At 39.6% G+C, this 19,000-nt stretch overlaps 1 protein-coding gene across 1 annotated transcript; it reads right to left on the bottom strand.

Annotated features, from left to right (window-relative positions):
* Positions 1–869: 869 nt before the first annotated feature.
* On the bottom strand, positions 870–9,891 carry vdac1 (voltage-dependent anion channel 1). Its single transcript, XM_063487190.1, has 9 exons — positions 9,789–9,891; positions 7,399–7,468; positions 5,815–5,864; positions 5,317–5,469; positions 5,040–5,092; positions 4,315–4,542; positions 3,337–3,487; positions 2,233–2,290; positions 870–1,978 (listed from the first exon to the last, which is right to left on the bottom strand). Exons 2-9 carry the CDS (start codon positions 7,463–7,465, stop codon positions 1,887–1,889), a joined length of 852 nt encoding a protein of 283 aa, XP_063343260.1. The 5' UTR covers positions 7,466–7,468; positions 9,789–9,891; the 3' UTR covers positions 870–1,886.
* Positions 9,892–19,000: the final 9,109 nt, after the last annotated feature.

Raw genomic sequence — 19,000 nt, 5'->3', positions numbered from 1 at the left:
CATCTTGATTAAGCATCAGGCTGTACCTGCTGCAGAGATTCAGATCTTTTGGACTGGAGGTCTTCAGCCCACTCCTGAAGACCTTCTATGACTCTGTGGTGGCCTCAGCCATCTGTTACGGTGTGGTCTGCTGGAGCGGCAGCATCTCTGCTGGGGACAGAAAGAGACTGAACAGGCTGATCTGGAGGGCCAGCTCTGTTCTAGGATGCTCTCGGACCCTGTGGAGGTGGTGAGTGACAGGAGAATGGTGGCTAAGCTGTCATCCCTGTTGAAAAACATATCCCACCCCATCCATGAGACCCCAAAAGCACTGAACAGCCCCTTTCAATGGCAAGCTGCGGCACCCACGATGTGGGATGGAAAGATTCCACAGGTCTTTCCTTCCTACTGCTGTCAGACTCCACAACAAGGACTTCGCAGCTGACCAAACACACACATCCACACGTGCAATATCCTATTGCAGTGTTTTTCATTTTTGCTACCTAACTTTGCACTGCCCACTTTCTGCTGTGACACAAGAAATCTCCCACGTGTGGGACTAATAAAAGTTAGATTGCTGCCGTATTTTTGGCTAGACATAACCAATGGAATAGGTTTATCTAATGAAGAGCTGTGAGCATATGTTCAAATAATTTCATGTGAGTGGTCAGAAGGTTTATGTGGAAGATGTTAGTTCTTTGTAACTCTCCACTTCATAAACTAAACATTTATCAGTAACAAGGAGTCATGTGCTCCCATCCAAATCATCTTCAGCTGTAAAAATAAATTACCCACCTGTCTGTTCAAGAGTGTTTTCATGTGGGCAGACATTATCATCACACCAGATATGGTCATGTGACAAAAGATAGGAGAACAATTACGCTCAGAAACCGGTTCAAGATGTTCTTTATTTAGTTCAGGGAATGACAATACTGCCAAGTACACTAAGCATGATTCCCATAATCATTTGTGGAAGACTACAATTTCCTGGCCATCATTCTTCTTCAAAAGAAGCACTCTAGCTCTCACCCAGAGAAGTTCGGCTGTGTGCGTGGTGGGTTGCATCCTGTTTGCTCGACCAGGAAGAATTGACAAGTCTTTTCCCTTCCTAAGACTTCAGGTGCATTAAACTATGTAAGACCATCAATAAAATAACATTATTTTTGCTATTTGTAACAAAAGACATGATTCACACCAAATGCACAGACACAAAAAGACAAGTGAGACAAAAACACAGAATGTACACGTCGGGTTGTAGTGTCTCTTTGAGCTACTCACAGTTGCTTACGCCAGGGACAACTAACCCTTCCCATTGTACAATATATCAAGACAGATACTAGGGCTCTCCAGTGCCAACGTGCTTAAATAAAAATGAATTCATCACTACGCCATTTGAGTGAGGAGCGCTTGCTGGTGCTATTCAACAGCACCATCTGGTGGCCAAACTACTTAACTGCAGAGACTAACTGTGCTGAGCCCTTTTTGCATTTCGGGCTGATCTATTTTGATTCCCTTTTCACTGCATTGGAAAGCAGAGACACAAATTAAAGCATTATGCACGAATGTTGTGAAATGAACAAAAAAAAAAGTGAGGCCAACTTGAATGTACTCAAGGCTATTTTTCCCTTGCAAGCTACACAATTCAAGATACAACCTTCTGTTCAACAGTTATAATTTTGTTCTAAAGTGGGCTCTTTCATTTCAAAATATAATGTTCCCAGAAATGGTCCATAAAAAGTGGTAAATTGGCGCAAGAACAATTTGACCTTTACGCTGTCTTGCTTCCAGCTATATAACATCTTTAGGGGACACAGGGATTTGTGAAGGAGAGCTAATCAATAAAGGATCTTTTTGGTGGGGGATGCATGTGTGTTTTGAGGACTGGAAGGATTTTTCCCCCCATCCTTCTATGCCTGGAATTCAAGACCAAGACCAAGCTTGTGACCTCCAGCGTTGATGTTTTTGCCATCAAGGAGAGCAGAAAGTGTCAGCTTGATACCTAGGAAAACACATAAGCCACAAACACATTAACACTTTAAACATTACAAGGGTTGCTGAGTGAACTCATTCATTCACAGCTCGTGGACACACACTTCAGATGTTTTCCATCCAATATTCGTGCAAGTCTAAACATTGCTTCAACTCTTGAATATGCATTTCCCCTGATGAAACCTAATATAATAACTGATCTGTCTTTGTGAACAGAGTCAGGTCTATTTAAGCACACCTAACGTCTGCAGAGACTTCACTCACCTGGCTTCAGAGTCTGAGTGTAGCCCAGGCCCACAAGGCTGGAGTTATTCACCTTAGCCTGTGAGGGAACCACAGATCAATATTATACATAGAAGATGAACAGAGAACTTCACATTACAATGTGTTGGGTTTTTTTTTACTCACTAAACAAAGAAGTTAATAGCCCTAAAAAAACAACAGTACAGTAAAAACAGCTTCTCTTCAGCAGGTTTTTGTATCTATTATGCACAGGGGCATTCGTGAAAATGAAAACTGTAAATTGTATTTACACATTATGTCTGTAAAATACCAACTAGCCACATGGGTTGGAAATGAGCAGTAGTTATAAACTCTTAGAAACACAACATTTTCCCAGTTAAAAGATTAAAATGTTTATGACTGGCACTGTCATTAAAATAGAAGCTGAAATAATGCAGATAATTACACTAACAAACAGTCAGATTAAGTATCTCTGCTTCGAGTGGGAATTCCAGCTTTTATAAGGAAATAAGCATCTGTTACAGTCAAGCTGTTGCCCAAAAGAGGTCAGACAAAACTGATTAAGATGATCAGCGCCAGGTACATTAGTTTGAAATATGGTGTCTGTGGCACCGTTCCCATGCCAGTGCACCTGCATTGATGATGCATTTCAGGTCAGGTAGGAATGGTTGGTTTGTCTTAATGGAAGAGAAAGGGTGAGCAACAGCGAATGGGAATAGTGTTGGGGGAAAAAACATAACAAAAAAAACAAAACAAGGAAGCATCCAAAAAGAGTATCTGATGCTCAGAGTAAAAGAAAGTCGGTGACTACAGAACACAATCGATAGCAAAGACGTACAGTGATTGTGTAATTTTCACTGCCAGAAGAGGGAGACATAAGACCTGAATTGTGGCATTAAGGATTAAATTAGTCCAAACCTTCACTTGCAGACACTCCTCTTTAGCATGAGTGTATTTCTTTAAGACCATGCACCTGCACTGCATGACACAGTGCATTTTCTAATATATATACCTGCATAACAAGATCCTTATCAAACGGTCGACAATAGACCTGTCTAACAGTGCAGCAATAAAGGAATCCTGGCACAGAAGGATCTAAGTCACTTCAGTTTACACACTACTCACAGAGAAGGATGCGTCGGGATCAATCTGATACTTGGCAGCGATGCCAAAGCGGGTATTGCTGTTTCCAGCAGTCCAGGCCAGGTTGACGGCCGTCTCCAGCTTGTCATTCACCTTCTGGTAGATGGAACCACCAAACTCGGTACCATCGTTTCTAAGGAAAAAGATATTTGCAATATATTTAATGCTGCTACACAGAGGTGACATTAAATTATGAGTTTGTGTTTCATAAACGTCTTGCGTGTCAAAGACATCTACAGTTGAGTGAACTGTGACTGGTGTAAAGCCTATACTACACTTTGTCTGACTTCATATTAACCACTTTACAAGCAGACTCAGACAGGCTCGGTCAGAGGCACAGCAGGAAACATGACTAACACCGTGCCCTGTCCCTCCCTCTTGCTCACCGTCTGACACCACTTCGTGCTACATTTTCACTGAAGCCTGCCAAACACTCACTCCATCTCACTTGCAAGGTAGTAAATCCCATCACCTGTGTATAAAAATAACCGCAAGGCACCTGGGTGTCAGGCAAAGTGCCAAACAGGCAACAAGTCAATCATCCAGACAAGGACAAAAAAAGAGGGCTTTGGAAGTTCTTGTCTAGCCATACACTGGTCTGGCGTCACTAATAACTTAAACGTTTAGCCTTTGACTTACAGTGTAAATTACGACAGGACAGAAGCATTCACCTAACGTCCGAGCGTTTTATCCACGAAGACTCAAATAAAATCCCACACATACACATAGCATGCCTGCACAGTAAGGTTGTATACTGCTTGATGCCAATTCAGGAATGTTTCAGTGTGGCTTGTTCATCAGACATCATTATTCCAGTAATATTTTACTCCTTATATTTTAAATGTGAATTTCTATTAAATAAATCAAATCAACAGCAACGTAGCTGCAATAACACAAGCTTCATAAGATTTCTAAAACTGCACACAGATGAGGAGAGGAGGCCATATCAGCATCTCTTACACATTCGTGTGGAGCTGGAACTCATCAGTCTTGTATCCAACTGCGAAGTTGCTCTGGGTAATCCTGTTCCTGCCAGCCTCAAAGGTCATCTGGTAGCCAGCCAGCCAGCCCTCGTAGCCCACCACTGCTGCGCCGTGGATGGCTGTGCCGTTGATGTCGTAGTTAACGTCACAGCCAACATTGATGTGGTCGCACTTGTAGCCCGTCTTGAGCTTTCCGCCCTTCTTGCTGCCAGGAGATTGCAGGGAAAAAAATACAGGTTGACATTGTTGTCTCACAGCATGAAACATAAAACTGCTCTGACAGTGTAAAGAAAAAAAACTGGTTTATCACAAACCAGGTGAACTAGTGCTTTTTACAACAAGTCCCTTATTAAATTATTGTAGCTGAGTAGACTGCACCGTCACAGGCACTCCTGCAGAAATTTAACATGTCAGTTACCCATATACCAGTTGCAGTTTACTTATGCAGTGCCCCATGATATTGACATTTCTTTTTGCCCTTTTACTTCCCATCAACCTCTTTTATTGTTGCAAAGTAAAATGCATCAATCAGTTGGGCACCCATACATGAGGCTGTGGATGTTTGTTTTCATATGATAGACATTACATATATTAATTCACTGATTGTATAGTTGGCATTCCTGCAATGTAGTTTTTGCATCCATTTGCTTTAAGCTTTACTAGAGCAAAAAAGCCAACAAACAAAAATGCAGCTGTTCTTACCCGGTGTTTGGCGAGAAGGAGGAATCCAATGTAAGTTTCAGGCCCTTAGCCAACTGTGAAAAAGCCAAGAATGACATTTAAAAGAATGACAGGAAGAAAAATAAACAAAAAGCGCTATGGTTTAAAAGCATTTTAAATCTTAGTGGATTTTAAATTGCACATCTTGAAATTTTGGCCTATAAGCTTTTAGCCTCAATTTTAATGATTGATTATAAATCACAGATTATTTTGCCAGCAGAAATCTATGTCTCATTCTTCTGCTATCACAGCACATCACCTGATCCTCGATGGTGATCTCAGTCCCCAGAGTGTTGTCCGTGTTCCACTTCTCTGTGAAGGTCAGTCCGTGCTCTGCCCATTTGTATTTGGTTTCCAAAGATCCAGCTACCTTGCTGGTCTCGGTGTTGGCAGAGCCAGTGCTGGTGAACTCCTGCAGATGATAGATAAAACCCACAACACTGTTAATGTGGAACACCAAAACTAATACTAGTAAAATCTATCAATAAAATGCTGTTCTGTGGTCCTGGTCCAAACTATATTTGCAGTAATAGCACTCTGGATAAGAAACTAGATCCAAAAATGCTGAAGGTGCATGGAAAAAGGTCAAGAAATCCATTTCCCTTAACTCTGAGGTAAGATGTCAATGAATCCTGGCAACATTTTAAAGATCAGATAATGAGTTACTTAACAGCCAGGACGGTCTTAAGCTATGATAGTACTGCTGCGGCATCAACTGGCAGCCCTGCTAATCTGATAATGACCAATGACGACTTACCAGTCCATTCTCAGACTTTGTTTTCAAGTCCAGCTTGATGAGCCCGAAGCCTGAAACAGAAAATGGTTCAAAAGATCAACAGTATGTACAACAATGTCACTATACCACCATACGGAGAAAAAAAGACAACACTCTGAAACAGTCTTGCCTATGGAACAACTTTCTTAAAGATTTACAAGCATTAGCAAGCTCTCAGGATAAGAACTGCTTTAATTACTATACTATTAGTGGTACTCAAGCAAAATTTTGACTAATAATCATTTAAAGAGTGTTTTCTGAAAATTCAGTACACATTAAATCAAGATATTGATTCTGGTCTGTGAAATACCCATTCATTAGCCACCAGAGTACTTTTTAAGTGATTTATATGCCACTGACTTAATGTGCATTGATTTGATGCCAATCTTCTGAAAGCATTAGTTGCTGTTAGTTATGAATAATAGCCAGAAGGTGGGCTGCACTGACCCAATTCATGGCACTGTTTGGCATTACAGCTGTCAGTTGATTCACTTAAATTCTCGACTGATTTTGCAGTCCACCTTCATTGAAACTGCAACTTGCAGTATACATATACAGGGGTTAAAGTCCTCAAGACTATACTTTTTTTTAAGTTTATGGGACCGGTAAAAACTTATGACACACTTAAAAGCAACACATAAAATATTATACCACTCAAAATAACTAAGATAAGTTTTATTTACACAGACAGCTGGTTTAAAAAAAAATCATTGACCAGTCAGCCTCACTTGCCAGGAAAAAAAGGGAGGCATTTTTCTTAAACCAAACACTTGAGCCTGCTTTTTTTTATCCATTTACAATCAATGTTATATTTGCATTAATTCAGTATTGATGCCACATACAAATCAGTAGCTTCAAGAACTGTGAATTCCCCAGATTCCGACATCGTTTGGCAATCATCCAAGAATAGCAGCATATTTACACAAACGCAATCCAAGGATATCCAGTTTAACTGTAGGCCCAGTGCGCAACATGTGTTCCTCCACTGGTAAGCTATACACAGAACTGTGACTGGTTTGAATCAATCACTTTCATTTGATATTGCATTGTGTGCAGTGGTTGGATTTTGCGCAATATCTGAGGGGAAGTGTTTTATCATAGCTTCCAAGAAATCTTCTCATTTATTCAGAGAACAAAAGAAATTGTTCAGTGCAAACACCCATTAAAATATTCTTCCAGTGACAGAAGATTTACACAATAACAGTTTAATAAATGATTAAGTAAAAGTGGAAATAAAATGAACTCCAAATGACCTTTTTTAATGCAAAACACAGAAAACCCCTCAAAATCAGAAGCTAACATGCATTAAAAAAATCCTCAACTTCAATTTTTTAAAACATGGTTTTCCAGGCTTCTTCACCTCCATCAAAGTACCAGTACTTAATATTTGTTGTACCTATATGCGAACACTTCAATTATGCAGTATCATGATGACCCAAAGGAGGTTTCCAAATGACTTTTGAGGCACAGCATTCACTTGTCAGTTTTATTGTGATTCAAACCCTTTTCCTTCAAAGTAGACTACACTAAAAGCTTACGAATAAAGTGATGCTCAGTGGTGCTTACCGTATCCTTTGGTAAAAACATCCCTGGCAGACTTTCCAAGGTCAGCATAGGTGGGAGGTGCAGCCATTATCTGAAATGAGAAAACAGGATTGTCAACAAAGACAGAAAAAAGTGCAACTATCTCTTTAAATATCTTTTTTAATTTAATCTCTCCTTCCGCCCCCAACCCCTTGAGTATTGCAGCTTTAAAACAGGTAGAGCTCGAAATGGCAACACTGCAGCAGAAGAACAATCATATCAGATGTGATGCATTGTTGTCTTGCATGCACTACATTCCTTTAAATGTGCATACTTTAGAGCAAACTGGTCAGCTGGGATGCAGGTACCACATTAATAATAACCTTTTCATTTCGTCTACTGGACATATTTAAAGTTTATATTGTATGAATGCTTCTATTGATTCTTTCAGTCACTCTGCTTGAAACTACTTCAGATTTAAGGTCAAATTTGGGATATTCTGACACTAAAGCTGGCAGATTTTCTAAATGAAATTTTAAGTTTTTAAAATGGAATAAGGCAAGTTAAAAAGCGAGAGCGAGAACAAAGAGGGCTCAGACTGAAATGCAAAGTGACCCCTTTGTTAACCGTCTAGACTGCCTACTCTTATGCATGTGAGTGACTGACTGTCCTTCATTTTCATGAAGTGCCTGTTGTGCAAAGCATGGGGTCTATTTCATCATTAGAACAGATTCACGTACAATCATAAATAGCTGCACGGGGACTTGATAACACACATGTTAATATTGATAGTAGATAGAAATGTTGGCCAGGTGAAAAGCAACTCTAGCTCACGCAATTTCTTAGTTAAAATTTAATATTAATAACAACAATAATAATAATAATAATAATAATAAAGGAGCAGTGAGTACCAGTGCAATAAAGCTGGTCTCTATTATATAACAATATAAACTCTGAACTGTAACACTACATCACTCCTTCATTTCAACCTTTCTGATCCGTTGTTTCCCTCAGGCTTGTTACTTAATGAGCGGCCTCACCCTTTATCAACAACTGCACCTTCATACCAGTTATAACACATGTTAGAAAAACACTGTATCAACATGCTTTTTCTATATCTGTTTAGCCCAAACATGTTCCCCTCCATCTCAAAGGCTCTGATTTCCCTAATAAAGACTGGAACACCAGCTCATACATGTGTATCCCTAGCATGTTCTCACTATTAAATCATTCAAATACATCTCTAAAGCCAGCCACCCGGGTGTTCAGTGGAAGCACCTGGAGCAGGAATATCATATTAATGTCAATTGGACATTTACGAATAGTTAAGTTATTTAGTGGCCCCAAGGCTGGATTACCAACTGAACAAGAGCCCAGCCCATGGATCTATTTCTCTACTTACAGAAAATCATACTAAAGCAGAGAATCAATGACTCAGACTGCTATTAACTACTAAAGTGATTAGCTTGGATTTCCAGCACTAGTATAACCGGTAGTTTCCGTGTGTAGTGTGGAAATTATGAAACTGACAAGTACAGTCCCAGACACACTTTTTTTTTGCCCAGGGTCCCTCATGGAGTTGATCCTGCCAATGATTACAGCACAAACACAGCTTGTGAGTAGTTTTATGGCTTCCACGCGTGTCTACGAGCAACAATGGCAGAGGCCGTAGAGGACATGGAGGTAGGACAAACCCGCACGTAGGAGAGCTTGCTGAGCTCTCTTACAAATACGTCAAGTGGGAAACTAAATAATTTTAGGCTAATATATAAGACAAACAGTTTCAGAATAAAAGCGCACAGATTTCATAATATTAGCATGAGGAGGATCATTCATTAAATGTCACACTTCCTTTATGAGTGCCCTTCAGGACCTGTCACTATCACTGTCTACGTTAGAAAAGAAGACATCAGTAAAAACATGAATCAAATCAATTTGAAATCTCTAGTCTTCTACTAGAGTCACCACCAGCAGTGGCCTCCTGGACTAAAAAAAAGAGGTTGTGAAGAAAAGCAGAGAGGAGAGCATCTCCCTGCCCTCGCCTGCTAATCGATTAGCATTAGCTTGCTAACAAGGTGGGCAGCGGGCAAGGTGAGCTATATTACAGCAGGGTTATCAGTCAGGAAGCTCACAGCCTGCCAAATTGGCTTAATTACCTAAATGAAAAAATACTTCATTAACTCTGCTGACTGTGGGTCTCCTGCGAAATGCCAAATGACCGCACCGCGAGACATTAGCAAGTAAGCTAAAAGGAGCAGGCCTAGCATCTCTCCTGAACTTCGACCTGCATCCAGCTCCGGTTAAAGGGATGGATGAGGCGGACAGTCCCCCGGTCACGGGTATAAGAATCCACAGACAGACAGCATCATCGCTTCTGTGAAATACCTCAAACGCAGGTTGTACTCGGGTTCAGAAGAAGAAACATAACGTACCTCAGTGTGTTGCAGTACTAGCCGAGAAGGAGCCTGTCCACCGCACGAAGGGAGGAGAGAGAGAAGGGAGGTGGTGCGGCGTCACGTACGTAGGAGACACGTAAGCAGCAGCACCAACAGCCCGTCAGAGCCAAAGATACAACACAGTCACACAGCAAGATGGTGCTCACTAGAGTTCTGCAGTAGTGGGAAAAGTGTAGCTGGAGACTCCCTCAAAGTTCACGCGTAGCCTTATTTTTCAGGTACATTTATTCAAGTAGCCTACAATAAATTATTATTCTAAGCCGCTTTATTTCCGATTGAAACATTGCACTTTTTACTCACTATATTAGTGGTCATGAAAAAGAAATATTCTTTAGACTGCTAACATTTCACCCTATCCCCAGCATCCTCTATCACGCCAACCCTTTCACTACATCAGTGAACCTCCTCTGTTTTTTTCCTCCAGGATCCTGCCTGACAGCTCCATTTTCAGCATCATTTGTTACCCCTTTTATCCACTATCTCTCCTAACCTAAGTTACGTCCTAACCTACGTAACTTTGTAACTAAACTGCTCAACCTGAGCTGTCCCTCTGAAATACTCGTTTATAATCCTGTCCATCCTGCTCACTCCTAATGAAAATCTGAACATCTTCAGCTAAGCCTCTCATTTTATCAGTGCCATACATCATAGCAAGTCTCACTATTCTCTTAAACCCTCCCTTTTTTGTGGTATCCACATCACCCCTGAGACTCATCTTCACCCAAGCCACCCTTGCTGCACTCTCTTCTTCACCTCCCCTCGCTTGGCGTGGTGCAGCTTCATCGTTACACCTGCCTCCCTTCATTCACACACGTATTCTGTCTTGCTTCTACTGTCTTTCATTTCTCGTGCTTTTAGATTTGATTCTTTAAATGACAGTGAAGAGGAAAAAAATCACGAAACGGAAATAGCAAAGAATCAACATCTAGCCCTGCTGAATTCTCTGGGAACATTACCTCCACGCATGCGCAGTTTGCTTCTCGCGGCACGCAATTTATCATCATCATCATCATCATCATGGCAGCATCACCTAAAATAAGCTCCCCGTTTTTCGGGTTGACTTATCAGCCTCTGGAATGTTACCTCATGCTTGTCCTCTTCATAGCAGGACCAATGAGCTCTCAGGGCTCATACAGTAGTCACCTTTACCATGGTGCGTTGAAATTGAGCACCTGTGACCACAGCAAAGGCTTTTCTGTGCAGGATTCACTCTGCAGGATAGTCTCATCCCTCAATATAACGCCTATAACCAGACATTACATTATTTTAGTGGTAGGTGCATTTCTTCAGGTATGCAGGGGCACTCAAGTACAATTTTTTAAATGCTTTTCTTAGCTTTTAAAAATGTATTTAATTTGAGTTTTGTGTTTTATGCAATAATAATGTATTTCGAGTATAAGATAAATCCAAATAATTCAAACAAAAGGAGGTTATTCTGCTACACAGTGAGTATAATTTTCTATTGTTTTGTTTTGTTTTGTTTTGTTTTTGTTACCTCTTTACCTGTGCCTTTTTAATAACATTTTTTATAATGACGCCAGTTTTACAGTGTGGCATGCATAACAATACCATAAAATCTACATCGATGTCATTATAACTGGATTTTAGTGATGTGGTTTAGTTATTTTTATGTTGATTACGCATTATTTTTCACATTCAAAAAAGAGTCAGACATTCTTGTTAAAGATTTGTCTGCATTTAGGTGGAAATTACGTTACAGTTATGATGCATACGATAAAGAATTTCTTGAGAAACTCTGCATTGCTTTTATCCACTTGGTTCTGAATGCAAAGCGGTGCTGTGCGCGTTTCTGTAGTTTTGTTTAAGTGCGTATGATTTCGCAGAAATGTAGCCGTGTGGTTTAGTGATCGTTGCCCAAACTTTAAGGTGCTTCCTTTGCACCGGGTACAGCTGCCAAAAAAGAAAAAAAAAAAAAAAAAAAAACCCTAACAAGTAGACATCTTATCTTGTACCCACCTTACCTATGTTTTTTTTTCTTACACTGCATATAATAAGATATTTCTCTTTATTATTTTTTTATTTCTAATTACTGAGATTTTAAAGAAATAAATAAGAACGGAAGTAATAACTGAAATTCCCTGATAGCAAAACAAGTTTAGGACCAGATTCCACCAGCTCCTGTGCGCATGTCTGCATTTAAACATTTAGCCAGTAGATGTCAGTGTTGGTAACAATCTGCAAAACTTTAAATTACTGTGTTCATTAAGTTGTGAGTATTTTAGAGACATGCACAGTGGCTTTCAGCAGACTACATCTGCTCACCTCTGTCTGCTTTAAGAGTCACTTTCATTTTTTCCTTCTGTGCAGTCCATCAGCAGTGTTGAAATGCAGTTTAATTGCTGGAGCTTCATCAGCTAGTTGTTTGGGATTAATTTGCAAAGCAAGGATTTCATTATTTTCTTTATAATTACAATAAACGTAATAACAGATTCAACAGATTTGGTTCCTTTGGGTTCTTTTTTCTTGTAAAAATCTAAAATCATTTTGGTTGTTTTTCTTTAAAAAAAAAAAACATACTCAAACTGTATTGTTTGTCTAAATTTTTTTTTGTGTGTAATCTTCTTACTCCAGATATAGTATACTGTACATGACACACACCCTGTTTTCAGCATTGTTAGCCTCAGTTAAATAATTACACCTTAAGAATTTATTTGATTAAAGCTGGACGCCACTAAGGGGGGCACTGGTAATCTCCCAAAATTTGCTGCCCCTCCCAGTGGCTCCCAAACCCATTCTGGGAGAGTGAATCTTAAGCTGCTTCTGCTCAGCTCTGCTGAGAATCATTGAAACGATGGCTGGGACTTATTTGGTTTTCATATGTATCTATTTTCAGTGATATCAACTTTAATAGCAGGGAATTAACTAGGCATACAATTCTTTTCTTTCTCTCTTTTTTGCCATATTTTTCAAGTAACCTATATTTGACAACAGCATAATAAAATTCTGTTTTTTGGTGTGCCACCCCAATGTTTTAGTGGCCCCTATATGGCAACCCCTATGAAGGCGCCCCTGGATTAAAGGTGCAACTGTGACTAGAATATTTTGTCAAATAGCCTGCATTTATGTGATTTTTTTATGGGCAAGGATTAGCATGCAGAACATCAAGTTTATTAACTTAGAGAGAAAATCCAAAGCCAAACACACTTTGTCGCTTGCCAGAAGGATTTATATTTGAGATGGGGTTTTTTTTAGGGAATATTGTGTGGATTAGTGTTTTTCTCCTGTCATGAAACTATTGACTTAAGTAACTTATCTGTGATGAGCTGCAGCAGACAGGCAGACAGAATTATCTGTTTTTTAAAAGCTTTAAAAAAAACTTTTTAGATCGCTCTTCAAATGATGCCTGCCTGTCTTTCTGCAAACTTTAAAGGTTTTTTTTTTTGTTTGTTTTTTAATAGGACTGCGGTTTTTAACACATTTAGATGTAGTGATTCAAGAGATACATTTGTGATCGTGCTGGGAAACAGTGATTAATAACGTTAATTACAGCCACAATTGCAAACAGCATTACTCATAAATAAAAGGAGCTGTCTCAGAGAAGAGATAGGCCATTCTTTGCTCGGTCACCAACATCCGCAGCTTGTTGTCATTAAACAAACATATTTAACTTATTTCCTGATGTGTATTTAGGAGTTTCCATTTCTGTTTTATGTCCTTGCATCACTGAATCTCAAGTAACATTTAATCAACAACTAGAAACATGTTTGTCGCCTGTCGGTCGCCTTCAGAGGCAGCCAAAATTCATTTCTAGATTATCCGCTAGTCATATCTGGATGCTCTGCTTTCATCCCCCAAGCTTCAAAGCCGAGGCTGTGTTCACTTCAAACAGCCATCACCGAGTGCCAGTCAAACCCTGCTCCAGAAGACAACAAACACTGCAGAAAATGTTAATCAACCCGGGCCAAGCATCACCAAAGTAAATAAAATAAATTGTAAACAGATGCTATAATATGCAACATATGGATAAATAAGGCAGCATGTCATCTTTCTTCTTATTTTTTAATTCAGTGGTTGATGCAGGATCCAAACTCCTCTGTCTCCTCTGTCTCTTTCAATTCCCTCTGTCCCATCCATGCCAAACTTTCAGCCAGTGACTTCACTGCACGCCGCTTCTTATTCCAGCCCGGGGTGGAAGTCCACAACCCAGGGTCTGTTAATACAGAAGCATAAATCTCTCTGCCTGTGTTCCTGCGTTCAGTTTACAGTCCAAGAGCAGTAACCTTTTTACCTTTGTCTCTGCAGGATCAAGCACATAACTGTGCACGCTTAAAAGCTTCTTGTAAAAGATTTAATGGTTCGAATTTCCACTCCTTCAATTTTGGACGGATTTCTGTCATCACACGGGGCAGTGAAAGTGATGACAGCTCAAAACGGATGAATAAAATCCAAAAGTATCAACATTAAAACTAGCGATGCAAAGCAAGTGAGGTATTTCATTGTGAGAAAATACTTGTGTAGGTCAAAAATACCCCGCAGTGCCATCAGTGGCTGAGACAGCCGATGAAAGAAATGTTAAATAACTGATATTCTTAATGTTTTTTTTTAAAGCTAGATGAATAACACATTTCCATCCAGTGGATTTAAAGTTTAAACTTCCATTTTTTTTCAACATCCTTGATTATACATTGTAGTTTAATCTGTTAAATTAATTAAACTAGCCAATCAGCTGATAGGAATGTACTTTTTTGCTCAACTGGTTGCAGCTTGTCCCGGAATAATCCCTCTGACGTAACGTCTAGAAACGAGAACAATGTGAGCGTATTTCTCGAAACAATAAAAGTTTTTCTTCCTCTTCTCATTGTTGAGTGTGGTATCAGCGAGACATTGTGCTCTCGTGAAAAATCTGTTTGTTTCGGATACTTCATTCCTCTGAAAACCCATCAGAAGTTCTCTTTACAACGCGGACATGAAGGGAAACAAAAGTGGCGGCTCAAAGGCGGGAAAAGGGAAGAAAAAAAACAAGCTGGAATTGAGCAGTTTGTCATCGTGAAAAAAAAAAAAAGACAATATGCTTCTTTCTTTTTTTTTGCCTTGTTGTTGTTTAATTTTTTTGTTTTGATCAGCATCTTTGTTTACAAGTGGGTTACATGATAGGAAAAGTGAGAGACGTGTCCTTCCTGTCTGAACTTTGGTAAATACATTGGAGGCATGAGAAAATGTCAAGGCTCAACTGTGGTCAGAGTGCTGCAAGTGGAGCGGTGACTCATTTTCAGCATGAGTGTGTCTATGCACGTTTGTGTGTGCGTGAGGGGAGAGAGAGAGTGAGAGAGATGTAGTGTTTGTATGTGGCACTATGTGCGCAGCAGATGCAGCGATCTTTATCTCTCATTCATGGCGTCCAAGGAAATGTAGCGTAAGCTGGTTAACAGTTATTTTCTCGGTATCTGCCTGCCTGCCAGAGATGTGCTGATAATCACTACTTTGTCGCTCAGGCAGCCACCTGCCGCCTTGTTTTGTGGAAACTGAGGTAATGCTATAGCATTGCCCAATAGTTGTAGTGGTGCCCTCTGCTCCTTCTTTTAAATGTTACATAGCTGCTCTGTGCAAAGACAGACGCCCAGTAGGAAATCAGCAGAGGGTCAGCAAAACTCACTTAATATACACGCAAGCAATTTATGCCACTCTGTCATCTTCTGCAACTGGATTTTGTTTTAAAAGTTTGTGCACCTGTTCTGGCTTTGTTCAAAACCAAATGTGGTATGTGTAATATTGGGGGGGAAATACTGCTAATTGTGACGCTCATGGTGTTAACTGAACACTGGTATTTTGGTCTTTGGAGCCAAGCCTTAAAGGCTCTGCACCATCTATGCTTATTTAAGGTACCATGCATAAAGGCATTCAGCAACTGACATACAATACTCAAAAAAAGCCCACATAAAGCCCATATTTTTGACCAAAGTGAGAAAGAACAGCCTATATAGCTTATACTCTGATTCACATCTGCAGCTGATAATCACAATATGAAACCACAGACTTGGCAGGATGAGGAGAGCTGTGCCCCTGCCAGCACTTTCACCACAAACTATCAAACTGCTACGCCGAGCCTCCTGCTATATACTGTGCGCAGCATCGGTGTGTGTACTGAATACTTGAATCTGTAATCAACACATTCTCCATATTCTCCCCCTCAGGTGCCCCGCCAACATCAAAGGAGGTAAAGGATGGTTTGGTATCTCTGTGTGCCTGTGCCTTCCAATGTATAAAACAGCCCGGCTTTCAGCCCCAAGACACAGGCGGGGAGCTGCCGAGGAAATTTAATTTCACGACTACCACATTGCTACCTGGCAGGTAGGGCTGTGGTTCGTGTATTTTGTAGCTTTTGCCTGCACCTGGTTATGAGCTGATCACACCAAACGCCTCTTTAAACCACAGGATCAGATATGGAAATCCTTGTGCCAAAGATCCAGGTTTTTGTGATTCTTTGCACGGCAGCACAGGGAAAAGCATCAAACTGTCACTCAATTAGACAGTGAGAGAAAAATAATAATAATTTAGGGATTTAACTACAGAAGGAAGTAAAACAGGTAAACTTTAGTAGAAGTAGTTACTGCTGAGTGACCCTTTAATTAAAAAAATGGATTTTTAACTTTAATTTAAGCTGTTTTGAGGACCAAACTTACAAAACAAATGGAATAATTTAGTTTGAGATTACATTTCTAATGGAATATGCATTTTTGAAGGTCTTATGAAAAGATGCATTGCACTGCATAACGTTCCCTCCAGTCAGACATGGTTGAGTGAAATTTTAGAGGGGAAAAAGTACAAATTTTCAGTCGTTGCACATCATAAGAGAGCTTAGACGCTCTTAAATTTATAACTCATTAATTGCAATGCAGTATTTCTTCTGAAGGTTGTTTTGCAACTTTATGTTATTTGGTTTTCTCACTGAAGTATGTAATCTTTACAAGTGACAATAAAAAAAGAACGCGGTTCAGCCCTCGTTTCATTCACTCACGCGAAAAGTATGTGACATCATTCAGCTGCTGAATTAGATCAAGATGTAGCTCTAATGACTCGAAAATACACTTTATCAGTTTGATATGAACATGAAATAATCCAGTTTAGGATGCACTTTTTGGTTTTGGGTGATTTGCATTGTTTTCTCATCAGTGTCGTTTGGTCTTGGTTGGTCTTTGGCAGTTTGCTCAAACATTAAAGTTACTGTGGTTAATTACTGGAGCAAAGGCCCAGAGAGAGAAACTGTGCACCAACTGAAGCTCCTTGGCACTGAACCTCAAGCCCCGAGCTAGTAACCTTGGTGCGCTTTTTGATCCTGTCTTGAGTTTCACATCATAAAAATCAACAAAATTGGCTTTTATCTTCTCAGGAGTGCGGCCAGATATTGAAAGGCAGATGAATGCTTTTATCACCAACAGAGTTGACTACTGTAATGATTTTTTTTCTTTTCAGGAAAGCTTTGCAAAAGCTGCAAAGAGCAAAAGCAGATGTTTCATGAGTTGCCCCTCAGTTTTAGATTTTAATGTTCTGTAATTGGCAATTCGCTCAGGAGATGCCAGACTTACCCTACTATTAATGTTACTTTTATCCCCAGTTTTACACTGTCTTTTAATTATTTTATGATTAACAAAAGACTTGATTTGACTTATTATTAAACATTTTGTAAATCCACAGTCGCAGAATCTAATTTCCAGGAGTTGCAAACTTTTCGATATTATGTCGACAATCCTTCGGCTGGAGTGACCAAAGCGAACCCCAAGTTTCTCCTTTTTAAGGCCCATTTGACATTGTGAAATGTAGTTTTGTGTACTTTAGTTTTATGTTGCTTTGTGAACTTTTACTTTTGTGTCATGCAAGAGTTGCCGAAAGTTTGAAGTCAGTTGATTGCACTTTACCAGTTTGTAGCCTTAACAGATTATGCTTAGGCAATAACTTACATTACAGTAAATCACTTGTGTAATTCTACATTTTAAAACGTTGCTTTGAACCTCAAAGTTAATTCCATTCACAGAGCACAGCTATCTAAGAGCAGGTTAGAGGTTGTTATATTGGAGGAGTATAAAGAACTTTCCACAGGGGTGTCTGATCAGCGCTGAGATCTTTCGATGGTTGTGTAATACTCTATGTCCCTACGAAACACGCCCTATAGTGCCTTGACAACCCATCTACTGTAGATGTGAAGAGCTCTTTCAACTACAAGAGGTGTGAAGAAATCAGACAAACTGTTGTCTGCGTGTAAATACGCTGTTTGTTAAGATGCTGACGGTTAAATCTAAATGCCAGGCACACCTCAAGCTAACGTACAGACAACCACACAGAAATACAATCACTCGCCCACTCTTGAACAGCCCACACAGACACACACACACACACACACACACACACACACACACACACAGAGGTGAAGGCACGTATACACTCTCCAACTGTAGTCTGCCTCTTTCAGTATCTCTCCAGAAAGATAATTTAAGCATACACTTTTCAGAAAGTAACTTCTTCAGTTATGTGTGGAAAATAATGAAACGTGTGGAGCAAGGTATTGTTTCATCGTCAGAAACCTGTGTGGGTGACACATGTATAGTGTAATTTGCTACATTATGGCATCAGAATCAGAATACTTTATTAATCCCTGAGTAAGTAACTAAACTAGACAAGATAACACAATGAATTACAAATTTACAAGATATAACAAAATAGCTCTAATTATAAATATCCCAGTATATTACACAACTTTAATATATGCAGTTGGATAAATGTGTACTTGTAACCTTGTTTCCTAAAAGTTGTCTTTTTTCAGAAGCCTTTTATTTTATTTTATTTTTTCTAAGAAACAGCCCACCAGGAACAGATACAGTATCATCTGCAGGAACATCCTGTTCACACTCACATTATAATTACACACATTTGCACTTGGAAGCGGCCCAGAAGAACCACAGTGTAATCCGCAATCCACTAAGTATCGTTTCAGCAAGTCAGTTTTTTGGTATGAAATGTCATTTATGCAGTTAACATAAAAATAAAAGGAAAATTAAATAGCAAAAGATCTCAGATTTAACATAGAATCTGTCTGATTTTATTTATTCATCACCTTCCCAACAATTTGGTGCAAGTCAAATGGATTCAGAAGTAGCTGCAAAACTGTTAATAACAGTATACAGAAGCGGTGAAGGTGATATAACTGAGAAAAGAAAACAATAAAAGTCATCAAT

Source organism: Pelmatolapia mariae, linkage group LG10_11 (assembly GCF_036321145.2).
Source record: "Pelmatolapia mariae isolate MD_Pm_ZW linkage group LG10_11, Pm_UMD_F_2, whole genome shotgun sequence".
Classification (NCBI taxonomy): domain Eukaryota; kingdom Metazoa; phylum Chordata; class Actinopteri; order Cichliformes; family Cichlidae; genus Pelmatolapia; species Pelmatolapia mariae.
Note: the sequence above shows the minus strand (reverse complement) of the source record. Positions and strands in the feature narration are given on the sequence as shown.